The following is a 17703-nucleotide window of genomic DNA, read 5'->3' on the forward strand; positions in this document are numbered from 1 at the left end:
TATCTTTTAAACATGTCAACACTAAAAAACAAAACAATATAACAAATCTGATGTTCTGTATGCAGAATCAGGATTGGCATGCAAAATATACCCTGTCTCCATATTTTGGTGCATATAATTGATTAGTTCTCTCAGAATACATGAAATGACATAGAGTTAGATTTATCTGGGAATACCACATTCCAGTCAGAATGGTGCAAAAAGACAAATATTAATAATTGAAACAAAAATTACAACAGTTCTGAGAGATGCAAGAATCCTGGGGTTGCACAAACAATTAAGTACCAGGCTATTAGGGTACCTCAGAAGACATGAAAGTCACAGCCGTGAAGCCCTATGGAGCATACTCTGCACATATGTAATTGTCATGAGGCAGAATGAACTGGATGGTGACTAATTATAATCAGGAAAGTATCAAGACCATCCAAGTAAGAGCACTTCTATACCTCTGCCTCAACTTTTCTGGGACAAAAGAGTTTTTTAATCTCTGCAAAAGTGCCTTGAATGGAAGACAACAATTCTCATAAAAATAGAACAGATGGTCTTAGGTATTTTTCATTATTTTCCACTTGTTATTATTGTTGTTATACACCATTAGGTCAGTTCCAACTCATAGCAACCCTGTTTAGGGTTTCTGAGGGGTAACTGGTGTGTTTGAACCACTAAACTTGCAGTTAAAACTGACCTTGTGGTCTAGTGCTTATCATTCAGCATCATACCAGGACTCTATTTTTCACTTATTACATTGTTATTTATTGGTCTAATTTTGTTGTTGTTATTGTATTTTTTACTTCAACTTTTTATTTCACTCCCGTCCCCACTAGGAGATAATTAATATTCCAGTAGTGCTGCTCATTTGCATCTTCCTCTTAATCCTAAACATTAAAGAGAGTGGTCTTGCATTCATCAACCAAAAGAAAAACTCAAGATTTATCTTGAAGTATAATGCTGTCTGTGATAGGATAATATCCATACTACTGCAAGGGAGACCAGTTAACATCACTATTACTAAAATTTATGCAACAACCATTAAATTCACTGATGAAGAATGTACTGCTATGGGTTAACACGTTGGACTGCAAGGTCAATTTGAACAGTGAGGTTGAACCCTATACAGGTTTGCTATGAGTCGGTACCAACTTGATGGCACTTAGCAACAACAAAAACATACCAACTTCTGAAGTCTGAAATTGATCTAACATATGATCAAGATGCATTGATTATTACTGGGGGTTGAAATGCAAGAGCTATAAACCACAAGAAAGAATCAATAGTTGGAAAATATGGCCTCAATGATGGAAATGATGCTGGAGATCATATGATTGAATTTTGCAAGACCAACAACTTATTCATTGAAAAACTGTTCTTAAACATCGTAACATATAACTCACCAGATAGAATACATAAGAATCAAATTGACTACATGTGTGGGAAGAGACCATGGAAAAGCTCAATATCAGAGAAAGAAAGCGTGGGACAAAGTGTGGAAGAGACCATCGACTGCTCATTTGCAAGTTCAGGATAAAACTGGAAAAAAATAAGTCAATGAGAGCCAAAATTTTACCTTGACTATATCCCATCTAAATACAGACAGTATCTTGAGAATAGATGTAATGCATTAGATACTAATGACTGAAGACCAGAAGACTTGTGAGATGGCAACAAAAAACGTAATACATGAAGAAAGCAGAAAATCATTCAGAAAGGGAAGAAAGAAAAAAAATGCCACAATGGATGTAATAAGACACTCTGACACTTGCTCTAGAGCATAAAGAAGTTAAAACAACTGGAAGAAATAAAGAAGTAAAAGAGCTAAGCTGAAACTTTCAAAGGCCAGCATGAGAAGACAAATCCAAATATTATAATGAAATGTGTAAAGTCTTGGAGATAGAAAACAAAAAGAGAAGAACACTCCTAGCATCTTTAAAACTGAAAGAACTGAAGGAAAAAATTAAAACCTCAACTTGCAATATTGAAGGATTCTATGGGCAAAACTTTCCTGAGAAAATATCAAACGATGATTGAAGGAATACACAAAATCACTGTATGAAAAATAACTGGTGGAATTTCAACCATTTCAGAAGGAAGCATATGATCAAGAATCAATAGGACTGAAACTCAAAGGGATCACATGAGCAGGCATGTAAGCTTGCTGGTGACCACATTTGCCTACTTGTGTGTAGAAGCGGGGGAAAGGCAGCAATGAAGATGTGGGCTCAGTTCAACCATGTTCCATAGACCCCTGGTGACCTGGAGATGAGAGAGAAGAGGAAAAGCTGGTTGGTCGAAAGACTGGTGAGACTTGGGAACCACTGAGTCCATGAACAAGGACATAACCACAGAAGGCTAGAGCTGAGTGAAGTGTCCAGCTGATCTGAAGTGAGGGGTGATGCACAAGAATGCCTAAACTTGTAGACGTTACCCATTTGACATAGTTTCAATGGCTTGATGATCACAACACATCTAAGAGAAGATTTAAAAATTTGGTAAAGAAAACAAGTGTAAATTGCTACAATTTGAAGAACTAGACCTATACTTATGGATGTAGTTCAAAATACCAACTGAGAGGGAAGGAATCTTCCTCCTAACCCCTCTGAATACAGGGGTGATAGGGACAGGAAACTTAGACATTGGCTACCTAAAATGGATTGGGGATGGGGGAGAATATAAAGGCACAAAGAGACGGGCTTACAAATTTTCAAAAGGGAGTTTAATTTCACAGTATGTGGGGGAAGGTAGAATCCCCTGAATAGTTTTCATCTTGTCTATACAGGTCTGGTTAAAGGAGATGGGGATAAGATTTTTATGATTCAAAAGTGAGTAATTATTAGCACCACTAATTGCGATTGTCACAACTGTAAAGGTAGACATTTTGTAACATAAAGAAGAGAGTAATTAATCTTACATTCCAGGAATAGTGTACCCTAGGACCATCAAGAGTGAAGAGCATGAGTGGAATGTGAGACCCTATCCAGAAAAGCAGTGGCACCAGAGATGGCAGCAGAAATGATGACATGGAAAGATAGAACAGCTGAGGACTCTAGACTCATGGAAAGAGAAAGACTTGTGTGCTGGCAGCCAAGAGGCAGGTTTGCAGAATGTGTCCCTTGGTTGTTTAAATGATTATATATTCCTGATTGTTTTTGTGTACATACCCTCCTCCCTCAACAAACAAAAAATAAATGAATAAAACAGAGGGAATAGAAGCAAATACTGTTGAATGATGATGCACAGAGGGGATTATAATAATTACAATGAAATGATGAGTGAAAAAACAATGTTCTCTGATGTAAACTATTACTCAATTTACAATCAAACTTAAAAAAATAATAAAATAAAAAAGAAAAGTATCAATGGTACTGAAGGAAGAACTCTATGTTACAACAAATGTTGTTGTTGTGAAGTGCCATCAAGTCGGTTCCGACCCATACCGATACTCTAAAAGGTTTCCAAGGAGTGACTGGAGAGCTTGAACCACCAACATTGCAGTTCAAACTGACTGTGCAGTTTAGCACATTAACCTACAGTTACACTGAAGGCACTAGCAAAAACAAGGCTTTGGTAATTGACAGAATACAAATTCAAATCTTTCAACAAACTGACACAGCACTGGAACTGCTCACTCATCTATACTAAGAAATTTGGAAAACAGCTAACCTGGTCAATCAATGGAAGAGTGTTATTTATTTGTGCCCATTCCAAAAAAAGGTGACCCAAAGGAATTTGGAAACCTTTGAACAATGTCATTAATAACACATGCAAGTAAAATTTTGCTGAAAATCACTCAAAGGTGGATTCAGAAGAGGATGTTGAACTTCTGATATCATTGCTGACATCAGATGGATCAAGGCTGAAATCATAGAATACCAGAAAGAGATTTGTAGTTGTTGAGTGCCATTGATTCAGTACCTACTCATAGCGACCCTACACACAACAGAACAAAACACTGCCTGGTCCTGGGCCAACCTCACAATTGTTGCCACGCTTGAGCCCATTGATGCTGCCACTTTGCCAATCCATCTCACTGGGGTCTTCCTCTTTTTTTCTGACCCTCCACCTTACCAAACATGATATCCTTCTCTAGTGACTGGACCCTCCTGACAATATGTCCAAAGTATGAGAGCAAAGTTTGGCCATCCTGGCCTAGGAGTACTCTGGCTGCACTTCTTCCAACAAAGATCTTTTAGTTCTTTTGGCAGTCCACGGTACTTTCAATACTCTTCTCCAACACCATAACTCAAATGCATCAATTCTTCTATGGTCTTCCTTATTCACTGTCCAGCTTTCTCATGCATATGAGGTTATTGAAAATACCATGGCTTGGGTCAGGCAGACCTTAGTCCTCAAGCTGACATCTTTGCTCTTCAACACTTTAAAACACTTTAGAAAGAGCTTTGTTGTTGTTGCTAAGTGCCATCAAGTCAATTCTGACCCATAGGGTTTCCAAGGAGCAGCTGGTGAGCTTGAACCGATGATCTTGCAGTTCAAACGGCTTTGCAGTCTGACGCATTAACCCACAGTGCCATACCAGGATGCCAGAAAGAGGTTTACTTGTGGTTTATTAGACTCTGTGAATCATAACAAGCTATGGATAACATTGCAAAGAAAGGGTATTCCAGAACACTTAATTGTTTTCATTAGGAAACTCTACATAGAACAAGAGGCAGTTGTTTGGATGGAACAAAGGGATGTTGGATGGTTTAAAATCAAAAGAGATATGTGTTAGGGTTGTATCCTTTCACCATACTTATTTACTCTGTATGCAGAGCAAATAATCCAAAAAGCTGGATTATATGTAGAATAATGTCACATCAGGAGTAGCAGAAGTCTCACTAAGAGCCTTCAATATTCAGATGACACAACCCTGGTTGTGGGAAGCAAAAAGGATTTAAAATACTTTCTGATGATGATCAAAGACCACAGCCCTCGGTACGGATTGCACTTCAATGTAAAGAACACAAAAGTGCTCACAACTGCATCAATTAATAGCATCATGATGAATTTAGACATGATGTAATTTGTCAAAGACTTCACTTTGCTTGAATCTGTAATCATTACTCAAGGAAGCCTCAGTCAAGAAATCAAATGACATATTGCACTATATGGATATTCTGCATAAAACCTCTTTAAAGTGTTCAAGAGCACAGCTCAGTTTGAGGACTAAGGTGAGCCTGACTTAAGCTATGGTATTTCCAATTGTCTCATATACATGTGAAAGTTGGATAATGAATAAGGAAGACCATAGAAAAATCTATTCATGTGAATTATGGTATTGCATATGAATATTGAAACTGTCTATAAACTGTCAGAAGAACAAACATCTGTCTGGAAGAATTACAGTCAGAATGCTCCTTACAAGAAAGGATGACAAAACTTTGTAATTCTTTGGACATGTTGTCAGGAGAGATCAGTCCCTGGAGAAGTATACTTTGCTTTGAAAAGTGGAGTCTCAGCATAAAATAGGAAGATCCCCATCAAGATGGATAGACAGATGGTGCAGTAGATGGAAGTATTTAGTTTTGTTGTGCATGGATGGGGTAGGAACCAACTCAGTGGCACCTAACAACAACAAATCACTTATAATTGGACCCAAAGAAACTAGGATCAAAACAAACAAAATGCTTGATAATTTTTTTTTCAGTTTTTTGCTCTCACGCTGACACTTTGAGGCAAACCAAGAAATACTTTTTTTTTTTTCCCTGAACTATATTAGTCTTTTGGTTTCTCTGTTTGGATTGCACTAAGGAAAATACTAAATGACAGAAAGAAATTAGGCCAGAAACAGAGCAACTTGAGAGTAGTTTCTACTTGCTAAGCGAAATTACCTCCAAAGTCATTACCTTTTCTACATTTTTTCCTTGTTTCCCTAACGTTCCTATGCTGTATGATCACACATAGGATTCTCACTGACTTTTGAATTTAGGTCAGTACCATTGAAATAAAAATTCTAAGGAAATAGAGTCTATTTCATTTCGAAAGTATGTGCATACACATAAGAGCAATAAACAAAAGCAAAGAAATAAACAAAAACCACTGCAGAAACTAATAATAAGTACACAAATTACACAAGTGTGTTTATTACATTTTGCAAGCACTTTGTTCTACATTTCAAAAACGCCACCATCAAGCTGTTGGCACAGTTATGTACAAAACAGATTAATTTTAATGCCTGCTACAAAGCACTCTGTGAAAATACAAACTCTAATACCAGAAAAAAAGCCAAAAGTGTCAACATCATTACATAAGTTTAAAAGACAGTTTTAAAAATCATCACAAACTGTTAGGACACAGAACTGAAGCACTATAATATAGAATTGAAAGAAGCCCGCTAATAGTTTCGCTGAATATATGTTATACTGCGTATATCAGGAAAATGTTCGGCCAGTAAGATAAGCTAAGTGTGAAAAAAGAAGCAAAACCAACCCCAAATTAATTAAATAAATTCTATAGAATGCATAATCATGCCACAGAGAACTCTACCCCTCTACTTACTACAAGAACTTGTAAAATTATTGATGATGCATGACTAGCCATTGTACAAAGATTGTTTCACTCAATAAATTTTATTAGAAATGCACTTACACTGAGAAAGGATTTCACAATGGTCAAATCAGTGCACAATACTACCTAGTTTTTATAACTGACAAAAATGTCTTGTCAGGCTACATCATTTTAAAAGACACTTTACAGCATTCTTGTAGCATTAGAAATAATCAAAAGAAGAAAGCCAGGGTTAAAACAAACATTGGATTTGGTCCAATAATACTGACTTTTTTTTTTTAATGTCTTTGATACAGGTACTTCTTATAAATGAATATGAATGAACAATTGTTTAAAATGACTTACTCAAAATGAAAACACAAATATATCACTACACTTTCAAATGATACATTCTATTGTGGTCTCTGCCCACACTTAAAATCACTACAGGTAAACCAACATAGATTGGAAGGCTGCAAGCAAAGCTATTATATTAATGGAAGCCTTTTCAAATATATCATACACACTTTAGGAATAGTTTACAGAGGTGCAATCCATTAAAACTTTTAAAGCAGGTAAAGCAACTTCTGAAGGGTTAGTGTGCTTATGTTTAATATGTCACCTTCAAAAATGTCATTGAACTTTCCATATTAGCATAAAAGTTCCAATCCAGCCACTGTTACTATCACCAAGAGATCATTCTTCTGCAAACGACGGATTCTATTTCCATTAGTTTGTCCAACACTAATTTCTGAAAGGTAAGCCTGGTGACATAATCTTAAAAAGGCAACTAGCCATGCATTGGCATCACTGGTTCTACATGCCCACAACATAAATATGAGTAATCAGAGAGATAGAACTTTTAAGTACACCAAGGAAAATACAATGTTAACAAAGATAAGAAGCACTTTTTTTTTTTTTACCTACTCTTACAAATTTAGAAATTGCACCTTAGATTGATGAAAATCTTAACCAGGGCCTGCAGTAATGTGGCCTCTGATCTTGAGACAAAATATCCATATTTCAAGAAGAGTCATCATGATGTCTTCGCTGTCGAATGTTCATAATGTACAATGGTCCCTTTGAAGGTTACCTGTAGTTAAACTAGTTACCGAAATAAAAACTAAAAAGTATAAAAAGATATTTTTTTTTCTTTTCAAAAACATAAGAAAGAATGCAAAAATTGTTATGCATAACACATAGGAAGTGGTTAAAAATCCAACAAATATCTGCATTTGACAATGCTAGTATTTTTGACTTTACAGGACTATTCAATGATTTTGAGAAATCAAAAGAAAGAAAAAAAAAAAGGCTGGATAGGAGCTTGTAGAAGAGATGTGATAATACCAATTTAACGAATTCAGTAAAACAAATGCTAATCAACAAAGAATTGTAATCAGGTGATTCATAAGTCACCCTACACATCATTGATGAAAAGCACTTTCATTTTGTTTTATCAATGGTTGGAGGTTGGATGACCTTTAGTTAAACACCAAAGCATTCAAATGGTAGAACGGAGAGTGTGGCTTTATGTGTATGCATTGAGCCGCTCTTTGGAGCGGGTAGAGTGGATGTCGTGAAGCTCTTGCTCCTCCTTTGACTTGATGTCCTCATACTTTTGCATACGGCAGGCATCTTTCACATAGGCCCAGTTGGCAGACAGAACCATAAGATAGTGAACCTGATCAAAGACAAAAAGAGCTTATAATGGAGATCTGTTCAAGTATACTATCAGCAAAAAAATAGTCTAATATCTACTTACATTGGAAATATCCAACTACAAGTGGAACCAAAAAGGAAATTTATGATAGTTGCTAGATTCTGGTATTGAGTAAGATCCCATGTATAAAGTATTTATCAATACTTTCAACAAAGGTTTCTAGAAATATTAGCTAATAATATTAGCATCACTCATATGTCAGTTAATGTTCTATCTTGATCCCTCCAGTTTATCAACCAACAGGATTTTAATAAGCTTCCCAGATTCCAAAAATATATTCCCAGGCTGGCTATGAGTCAGAACTGACTCAACAGCACTTAATAACAACAAACAAAATGTAGAAGTTATACTCACTAAATTTAAAATATTGAGCAATATTTAAGTTATCAAGACATTTGAAAACTGATTTTTGCATTGAAATAGAATTGCTAGGTATTAAAAAAATATTTAAAATAAAACAAAATCAGGTCCTAATTAATATAAATATGTTTATGAGGTCACTTCAAAAACTGAGCTGATTTGCCTCATTAGCACACTAGCATTGCTAATGATTTGCCTCATTAGCATTGTCTCATCTTTCCTAAATTTAGTGTTTGACAAAAATGGTAAGAATGCCTTAAAAAAATTAAACAGTATTTCCTTCATCAATATGCTAGACAATGTATTGCCACCATAATAAAAGTTATCAAATAAATCCAGAAATCTTGATTTTCAAAATATTGAACTGGGTATGACAGCTTTAAAGTTACTGAAAATTTTGTAGACATCCATATTACTGTCTGCTAGGATAAAAAAAAAAAAATAAGAACAGAAAACTTTAGTTGCCAAAGCTATGATTGATACTGAAAGTACTTGATCAATGTTCACAGGTGGTGAGCTCTGGTAGCGTAGTGGTTACGAATCGGGCTGCGAACCTTAAGGTCAGCGGTTCGAAACTACCAGCCGCTCCGCGGGAGAAAGATGAGGCTTTCTACTCCCGTAAAGATTTACACCCTCGGAAACCCTGTACAGGGTCGCTATGGGTCGGACCCGACTCGATGGCACTTAACAACAACAACAACAATGGAGTTCCTGGAGAGTTACAAAGAAAAGGAAAGATCTGGCAGATAAGAAATTTTCAAGCCCCCTGTTAAAACCTGATGGATTGAAGTAGGACTTATTCTCAAATTTTCAAAGAAAATTAGATATAAAAGACATAACTTGAAACTACTGAGATGTATTTTAAGAAACATACATCAATCCAATTTTTATAATCTCAGTATAGTATCTTTATGCTCTTTTTTAAGGAGGGAAAAAGGATAATGAAAGTTTATAATTTCATTAGGCACTCAGAATATCATGTTGAATTTAGCTGCAAAAAATGCTTTATGTTAATAGCAATCTGATGTCTAAAATTTTAATCATCTTAATTTTTGTCATTGTTACCAATATCACTGAGTGTTTTAATCCTTAAGAAGATTACTAAATCTTATCTCCATTGCAATGATAATAGTCCCTTATTGTCACTGTTTTTCAATTTTTACCCGATATTAAAGTGAATGTGTTTGTTATGAAATTCAGAAACTACAGGAAACTTATCAACTTCACAAATACAATACTTTGAAATACAAATTGAATAATAAAATGTCAGAGTTTTGAGGTCTTACCATAGCAATAACTGCTGCTCCAGCTCCAGCAAGTGCCACAATAAACAAGTGAAAGGTCATGTTTAGCTACAGAGGAAACCATAGAAAAGCAAAATGTGTCAGGATTATACATTTGTGGAAGAGATGTCAGGAAATCTGTTGGTATTTTATGAATAAGAACTTTTTGCATCTTTGACAAAACTAATTGAGTAAATTGCTTTTTCTCTTGTAAACTTTTAAATTCTTTCAGGTGCATCATTTTAGAAAAATTTCATGATAAAGATGAAATCATGATTGATAATGATGGTTTTCAGTAATATTATAACAACAGTAACTATGCTGTCTCTTTCTAAAGATAGTTTTTATAATTTTCCAAGCATATTAAAATGTGGAAGTTTCTAGAAATCATAAAATTATTCATAATTATAATTGTATTGAAATATGTGCAGCATTTCACACATATTCATATTCCACCCCCACCCCCCACATAACATTTGTGCAAGCAAATATTGTCTCTGAAAGAAAAAAAAGGGAAAATGTAATATAGATATAATTATATGTTCTTCAAATACCAAATGGAATGCTAAAACTCTGACAACATTTAAGGCTGTAAAAACACTCACCTCAGTGGATTCACACATCCTCAGGAAATTCTCAGAGACAGTGCAAATTTTCTTTTCCTCTCCAATTGTCACAATTCCTACAATATGTAGAACATTATAGTTTAGTGTTATGTTTTCAAGAGCCAAGTGAGAGACTAAGGAACTTTTGCTGATCAAATTTTAGAAAATTCTACTTTATGTTATACAGGAACAATTCTTCTTTAGCTTTCATTGCATTAGAAATGGAGGTCTTCATTTCCATTATGTTGGATAATAATTATGAATAGAAGCTACAAAGCTATTTGACATTCATGAAATTTAAAACATTTTCAGTCTGAATTCAAGTAAATCTATCAATCAGAATTTCTATCAGAGTTTCAGAATAACTTTTAGCTAGTTCATTGATTTGATCCATTAATGTGATGGTACAGACATCACAATTATTTTGGTAATTACACTCTGGACTATGCTGAATTCAGTATTCCTTTTTTTTTTTTTTTTTCAGCTGGCAAAAAACTGTTGTTAGTATTAAAATAATTAGTTTATATTTTTTTGGCAATGAGAAAAATGCTTTTATGCTAGTGTGGCATTGTAAGATAAGAATTGGACTGCTAATCACAATGTTGGTGGTTCAAAACCTCTAGTCACTCCTCAGAAACCCTAAACAGGGCCACTGTGAGGCAGAGCCAACTCAATGGCACTTAACAACAATAACAACATCTTCAAAATATATCCAGAATCAGACCACATCTCTGTTAACATACAATTTTGTTGTTATTGTCCTGGATCAATCCACCAATATCTCATGCCTTGGTTTCTACAATATTTTCCTGTTTCTATGATTGCTATAAATTATCATTGCATAATTACTACAAATTTATCACTGAGGTAATAAAAACCTCTTGGTGGTTCCTGGACAGTTGAAGTACCACTGCTAGGGACATAAATTTTTATCATGAAATTTGCAAGGTACAATGGAGGTTAAAAAAATAAACAGACATTATGATGCTTTATAGGGTGAAAAGAAATGAACTCTTTGCCCAGTCCTGCATCAATCACACAATTTTTGATGTGCTTGAGCCCATTGCTGCTTTCACTGTAACAGTCCATCTTGGGGGATTTCCTCTTTTTCTCCCATCCTCCACTTTATTAAGCATTATGTCTTATTCTAGAGACAGGTCCCTTATGATAATATGTCCTAAGTATGAGAGATAAAGTCTGGCCATCCAGGCTTCTTAGGAGCAATCTGGCTGTACTTCATCCAACAGTGATTTACATATTCTATTAGAAGTCCATGGTACTTTAAATATTCTCCTCCAACACCATAACTCAAATGCATCAATTCTACTATTGTCTTCCTTATTCACTGACCAATTTTCACAGACATATAAGGTTATTGAAAATAGCATGACTTGAGTGAGGCACACCTTAGTCCTCAAACTGACATCTTTGTTCTTCAACACTTTAAAGAGGTCTTGTGCAGTAGAATTGTCAAATGCAATACATCATTTGATTTCTTGCCTGCTTGTTCTATGAGGGTTGATGGTTGATTCAAGCAAAATGAAGTCTTTGACAACTTCAATCTTTTCTCCATTATCTCAATTTTATTTATTGGTCCAGTAATGAGGAATTTTTGTTTTATTTGCATTGAGGTGCAACCCATACTGAAGACTGCAGTCTTTGATCTTCATCAGTAAGTATTTTAAGTCCTCTTTGCTTTCAGCAAGCAAGGTTCTATCATTTGCATATTGATCTTCCTCCAAATGAGTCTTCCTCCAAACCTGATGGAGTGTTCTTCTTCATATAATCAAGGTTCTTGGATTATGTGCTCAACATACAGACTGAATAAGTATGGTCAAAGAATACAACTCTTGTACACACCTTTCCTAATTTTAAACTTTCAGTGTTCCCTTGTTCTGGTCGAACAACTGCCTCTTGGTCTAGGTGCAGATTTCTCATGAGCACAATTAAGGACTCCAGAAAGCCCATTTTCCATAATGTTGTCCATAGCTATTCATGATCTACACAATTGAAAACTTTTGCATAGTCAGTAAAGAACAGGTACACATCTTTCTGTTATTCTCTGCTTTCAGCCAAAATCTATCTGACATCAGCAATGATAGCCCTCATTCCATGTCCTAATCTGAATCTGATTTAAACTTCTGGTAGTTCTCTGTCAATGTATTGTTGCAGCCATTTTTGAATTATCTTCAGAAACAAATTACTTGCATGTAATACTAATGATATTACCTGATGATTTACACATTTCATTGGGTGGCCTCACTTTGGAATAGGCACTAATACAAATCTCTTATAATTTGTTGGCCAGGTCTTTCAAAATTTTTAGCATATATGAGTAAGTGCCTCCAGTGCCTCATCAGTTCATTGAAATATTTCAATTTGTGTTTCATCAATCCCCGGAGACCTGTTCTTTGCCAGTGCCTTCAATGTACCTTGGACTTCTTCCTTCACAGTCATTGGCTTCTGATCATATGTTACATCTTGAAATGGTTGAATATCAACTATCTCTTTCTGGTGCAGTGACTTTGTATATGCCCTCCATTTTTTCTGATGCTTTCTATATCATTCAATATTTTGAATTATGCTGTGGAGTTGGTTCCAACTCCCCTGTATAGGGTTTCTGAGCCTTTAAAACTTTACAGGAGTAGAAAGCCTTATCTTTCTCCTATGGAATAGCTGATAGTTTCACATTTCTGACCTTGAGGTTATTAGCTCAACTCATAACCACTATGCTACCAGAGTTCCTTATTTTTCCCATAGAATTCTTCAGTATTGTAAGTCATGGCTTCAATTTCTTCTTCAGTTCTCTCAGTTTGAGAAATGTTCTTCCCTTTTGGTTTTCTAACTCCAGGTCTTTGCACATTTCACTATAATATTTGACTTTGTCTTCTCAAGCTAACCTTTGAAATTTTTTATTCAGCTCTTTTACCACCTCATTTCTTCCACTTAGTTTAGCATCTCTGTGCTGCAGATCAACTTTCGGAGTCTGTTCTGACATACATTTTGGTCTTTTCGTTCTTTTCCATCTTCATAATGACTTTTTACTTTCTTCCTGTATAATGTTCTTGAAGTCATCCCACAGCTCTTCTTGTCTTCAGTCTTTAGAGTTTAATGCATGAAATCTGTTCTTCAAATAATCTCTATATTCAGGTGGTATATGTCCAAGGTCATATTTTGGCTCTCTTGCATTTGTTTTAATTTTGTTTAGCTTCAGCCTGAACTTGGAATTGATGGTCTGTTCCACAATCTGCCACTGGTCTTAGTTTAGCCAATGATATTGAGTTTTCCCACTATCTCTTCTCACATATGAAGTCAATTTGATTTCTGTGTATTCCATCTTTTATTAGCAGAAATAAAATTATAGTTCTATAATTCAAATGACACATAGCTCATATACAAAGATGACTTCTTAATAGTGAATGCATATGTTTGTAAGGAGTGCTTGTGGCACTGTAGGATAAGCACTGGACTGCTAACCAAAAGGTTAACAGTTCAAACCCAACAGTTGTTCTCTAGAACTATGGCACTTTCTGCTTCCTTTAATGATTCACAGTTTCAGGAACTTTATTCAGGACAACTATGAGATGGACTCAACTAAAAGGCAGGTCAAAGCAATAGTTTATATTCTAACATAACATGCCCTTTTGAACTGGATGGACTAAGGTTAAAAGTACAGATTTGTAGACTCAGTTCTGAAATCCACTCTATCTTGAGCAACTACTGCATTATTCCCAGGTCATGACTGCATTCTTTAGAGAAGGGATGATGAGGCAGATCGATGGTCCAGGGTTTGCTAAACTTGATTTTTTTGTCAAAGACTTTTTTGTTTCTTTCATAACTGATCAAAGTCTAAACACAAGTGTTAAATAAACATTTTATCGTAAAATAGGAATGAATATGTGAAATGAAATTTTAATGGAAAGGACTTATTAGAAATCAGACAAAAGAAAGATGCTCTAGTTAATATGTGTGGGTGAGCAAGACAGGAAGTGGGTTGTAGAAGGCTGTAAGTAAGTGTGCCTGATTTTGACCAGTTTCTACCTGTGTTTGTCCTTAATTTCATCAAATTTCTAAGTTTTAGTGAAGCATAGCTTAAAATCTTGGAAATAATGAATGGGGGGCAGTTTTGAAATGTTAGGATTCAAGTTTACTAAGATAAACATGTGACCACTGCCATTAGTTTATTAAATTTGTTGTTGTTATTGCTGTTAGGTGCCACCAAGTTGGTACCGACTAATAACATTATGCACAACAGAACAAAACACTGTCCAGTCCTGCACCAACCTCACAATCTTTCTATGCTTGAGCTCATTGTTGCTGTTACTATGCCACTCCTTCTAGTTTGGGGTCTTCCTCTTTTTCACTGACCTTCCACTTTACCAAGCATAACTTCCTTCTTCAGGGGCTGGTCTTGCCTGATAATATGTCTGAAATATGAGAGATGAAGTCTGGCCATCTGGCTTCAAAAGAGCATTCTGGCTATGTTTCTTCCAACACAGATTATTTTGTTCTTTTGGTAATCCATGGTATTTTCAATAGTCTCCTCCAAAACCATAATTCAAATGCATCAATTATTCTGTGGACTTCCTTATTTATTGTCCATCTTTGACTTGCATATGAGGCTATTGAAAATATCATGGTTTGGGTCAGGAACACCTTAGCCCTCAAACTGACATCTTTGCTCTTGAACATTTTTAAGAGGTCTTGTGCAACAGATTTGCCTAATGCAATAATTTTATCAAATAATCGTCCATATAATTGCAAGACAACAAATAATTTTCATTAGCCTGGGAAATGCAATTAAAACTATCTCATGGCTCATTCTGGCATAGAGAAAAATCCTAATATGATTACACATTTTGAAATTTATCAACTCTATTATGCAATGCTTCTTCTTTTCACTGTCTGTTTGAAATGTTTATTTCTATTATTTACTTTGGAATCCATAATGAGATGCATGCCTCTACTAAAAAGTATAGAAGCCATTATATAGTGACAGTTCTCATGATTGAAGTCTTTTGCTTTGTTTAGAGAAAATATACCATCTTTTTTTTAAGGCACAACCTAGAAAAATAACAGGAATTGCTTCAAAGTAATTCCTTACCCACTCAATTCCTTTTTATTATGAATATTAATAAATGACTTTACTGAACATGTAGTCCTTGTGTTGCATTGTAGGATAAGCAATGGACTTCTACCCAGTGATTGGTGGTTCAAACCCACCAGCAACTCCTTGGAAACCCAGTATAGGATCGTTATGAGTCAGAACTAACTCTATAGTGCATAACAACAACATACTGAATATAATCCAAAATGTGAGAAGAGATTCTTTTTTATTCTGATGCCACTTGAGAGTAACATGATTTTGTGTATTCAAAATTTTTATTATTCACTGCGGTCAAACTGATTATAACTGATAGCCACAATACAGGACAGAGCAGAATTGCCAGATAGGGTTTTCATGCCTATAGTTTTTATCATCACAGAATGCAACATCTTTGTTCCATGGGACAGCAAGCGGGTTCAGATTGTCAAACTTTCAGTTTGCAGCTGAGCACTTAATGATTACACCAACAGGGCACTTTAGGATTTTTATTAGAAGTATACTATCTGGAGGGCAAATAATATGTTCCTAAACATATAGTCAGTACAATATTTTATGTTAAGGGATAAACAGAAAGCCATAATAGCCAATGTTTAAATGTTTCATGACATCTAAGAAGTGTTTTTACATTTTCCACATCCACAGCAGAAAAGCAACATTTGGATAAAGTGTTATTACCATGTTGAAAGCAGTGTTAAGGCTCAAAGAACAGCCTTATTAATAACTACACTTGCTGTAGCACACTACTTTTAGAAATCAGACAAGCAGGTTTTATTGGTGAGACTTAGATGAGATTTTGTTTGTCCTGAAGTGGCCCTGTAGGATAAGCACTGGACTGCTAAGTATAAAAAATCAGTTCAAACCCACCAGTTGCTCCTGAGAAACCCTATACAATGTTGCTGTGAGTAGGAACCAACTCAACAGCACTTAACAGCAACAAACAACATTGTGAAATGAGTGAAAGCTTACAGTATAGATCATCAGATTTATGTTCAATAATTCATACATGTTGTGTTTCATTTCATTGATCACAATCCCTTCAATGTAACATCACTTATTTCACTCTCTCTCTCTGTGTCCTGTTTCCATTTCTCCTTCTTTCCTTACCCTTCTGAATTTTGCCAATATTGCTCTCTTAATTTCAAGTGATTGGTTATTCTAAAGTGTGTTACTCACTAGTGTTATTGTTTCCCTTATAGACCTATCTGTTGTTTGGCTGAAAATTGAGCCACACAGGGGTGAATTCAGCTTCAGACATGAAGGGTGACTAAAGGACATAATCCTGAGTTTTCACCAGTTTCCATATGATCAGTAAGCTTAGTCTTTTATGTGATTTTGAGATTTGATCCATATTTTTCTTCGATTCTACTCAGGATTTTCAAATGTGATCGCTTTCAGAGCAGTTGGTAGTGGTAACCAATCATCATGTAATTCTTCTAGCCTTAGTGTCATGGAGATTGAAGTTCACATGGTCAACTAGTACGTTGTACTGATATTTTCCATGTTTCTTCAATTTTCATTGCTCTTCTTTCCTCCAGATAGGGAGAGATCAATAGTTGTGCTTTAGATGGCCACTCACAAACTTTTAATACCCCAGTCACTATTCACTATAGTAGGATGTAAAGCACTGTCTTTGTGGACTATGTTATTCCAATTAGCCTTGGTATTCCTTGATACTATGGTTGTGAACCCCCGTGACCAGAAACTTATTACCTCAAGGTGTTTGGTTATGTATAAGAATTTTCATAACTTTCCACCACATTCACATGCAAGAATATATTTTCAGGAAAGGTAAAAACTCATATACAGATATTCTCTGCCATGTATGCATTTATATATATTTGTGGGTATACTTCCTTTCTCTCTTTCACACCCATTTAGCCTGTGTGTCTATCTCTGCATTTATTGTTAGAGATCACAGTTGTTACAGGATTGTGTAAATAGTAGTATTTACTTCTGTGGCTTTTAACTCTTACTCCTCCCCATGTGTCCCCCTACCATCATCATTTTTTTGCTGACTTCCTTCTTATTGTATATTACTTTCTTTTTCACCTAAGTTAATATATGTTTCCCTTTTATGTTGTTATTGTTGTAAGTTGCTGTTCTGTTGGTTCTGATTCATAGAGACTGTATATAGGGTTTCCAAGGAGT

General features: G+C 35.3%; 1 protein-coding gene across 1 annotated transcript in view; it reads right to left on the reverse strand.

The window, feature by feature from the left end:
• Window positions 1-6042: 6042 nt before the first annotated feature.
• Window positions 6043-17703, reverse strand: part of LOC102831657 (neuronal membrane glycoprotein M6-a-like) — a 209932-nt gene continuing 198271 nt past the window's right edge. The window contains exons 5-7 of the mRNA XM_006834409.1: window positions 10449-10525; window positions 9847-9912; window positions 6043-8161 (exon numbers count right to left, since the gene is read on the reverse strand). Of these exons, the coding sequence (XP_006834472.1) occupies window positions 8009-8161; window positions 9847-9912; window positions 10449-10525 (296 nt within the window). The 3' untranslated portion in view covers window positions 6043-8008. The remainder of the gene's footprint in view (window positions 8162-9846; window positions 9913-10448; window positions 10526-17703) is intronic.

The sequence above is a fragment of the Chrysochloris asiatica genome, unplaced genomic scaffold, assembly GCF_000296735.1.
Source record: "Chrysochloris asiatica unplaced genomic scaffold, ChrAsi1.0 scaffold00011, whole genome shotgun sequence".
NCBI lineage: Eukaryota > Metazoa > Chordata > Mammalia > Afrosoricida > Chrysochloridae > Chrysochloris > Chrysochloris asiatica.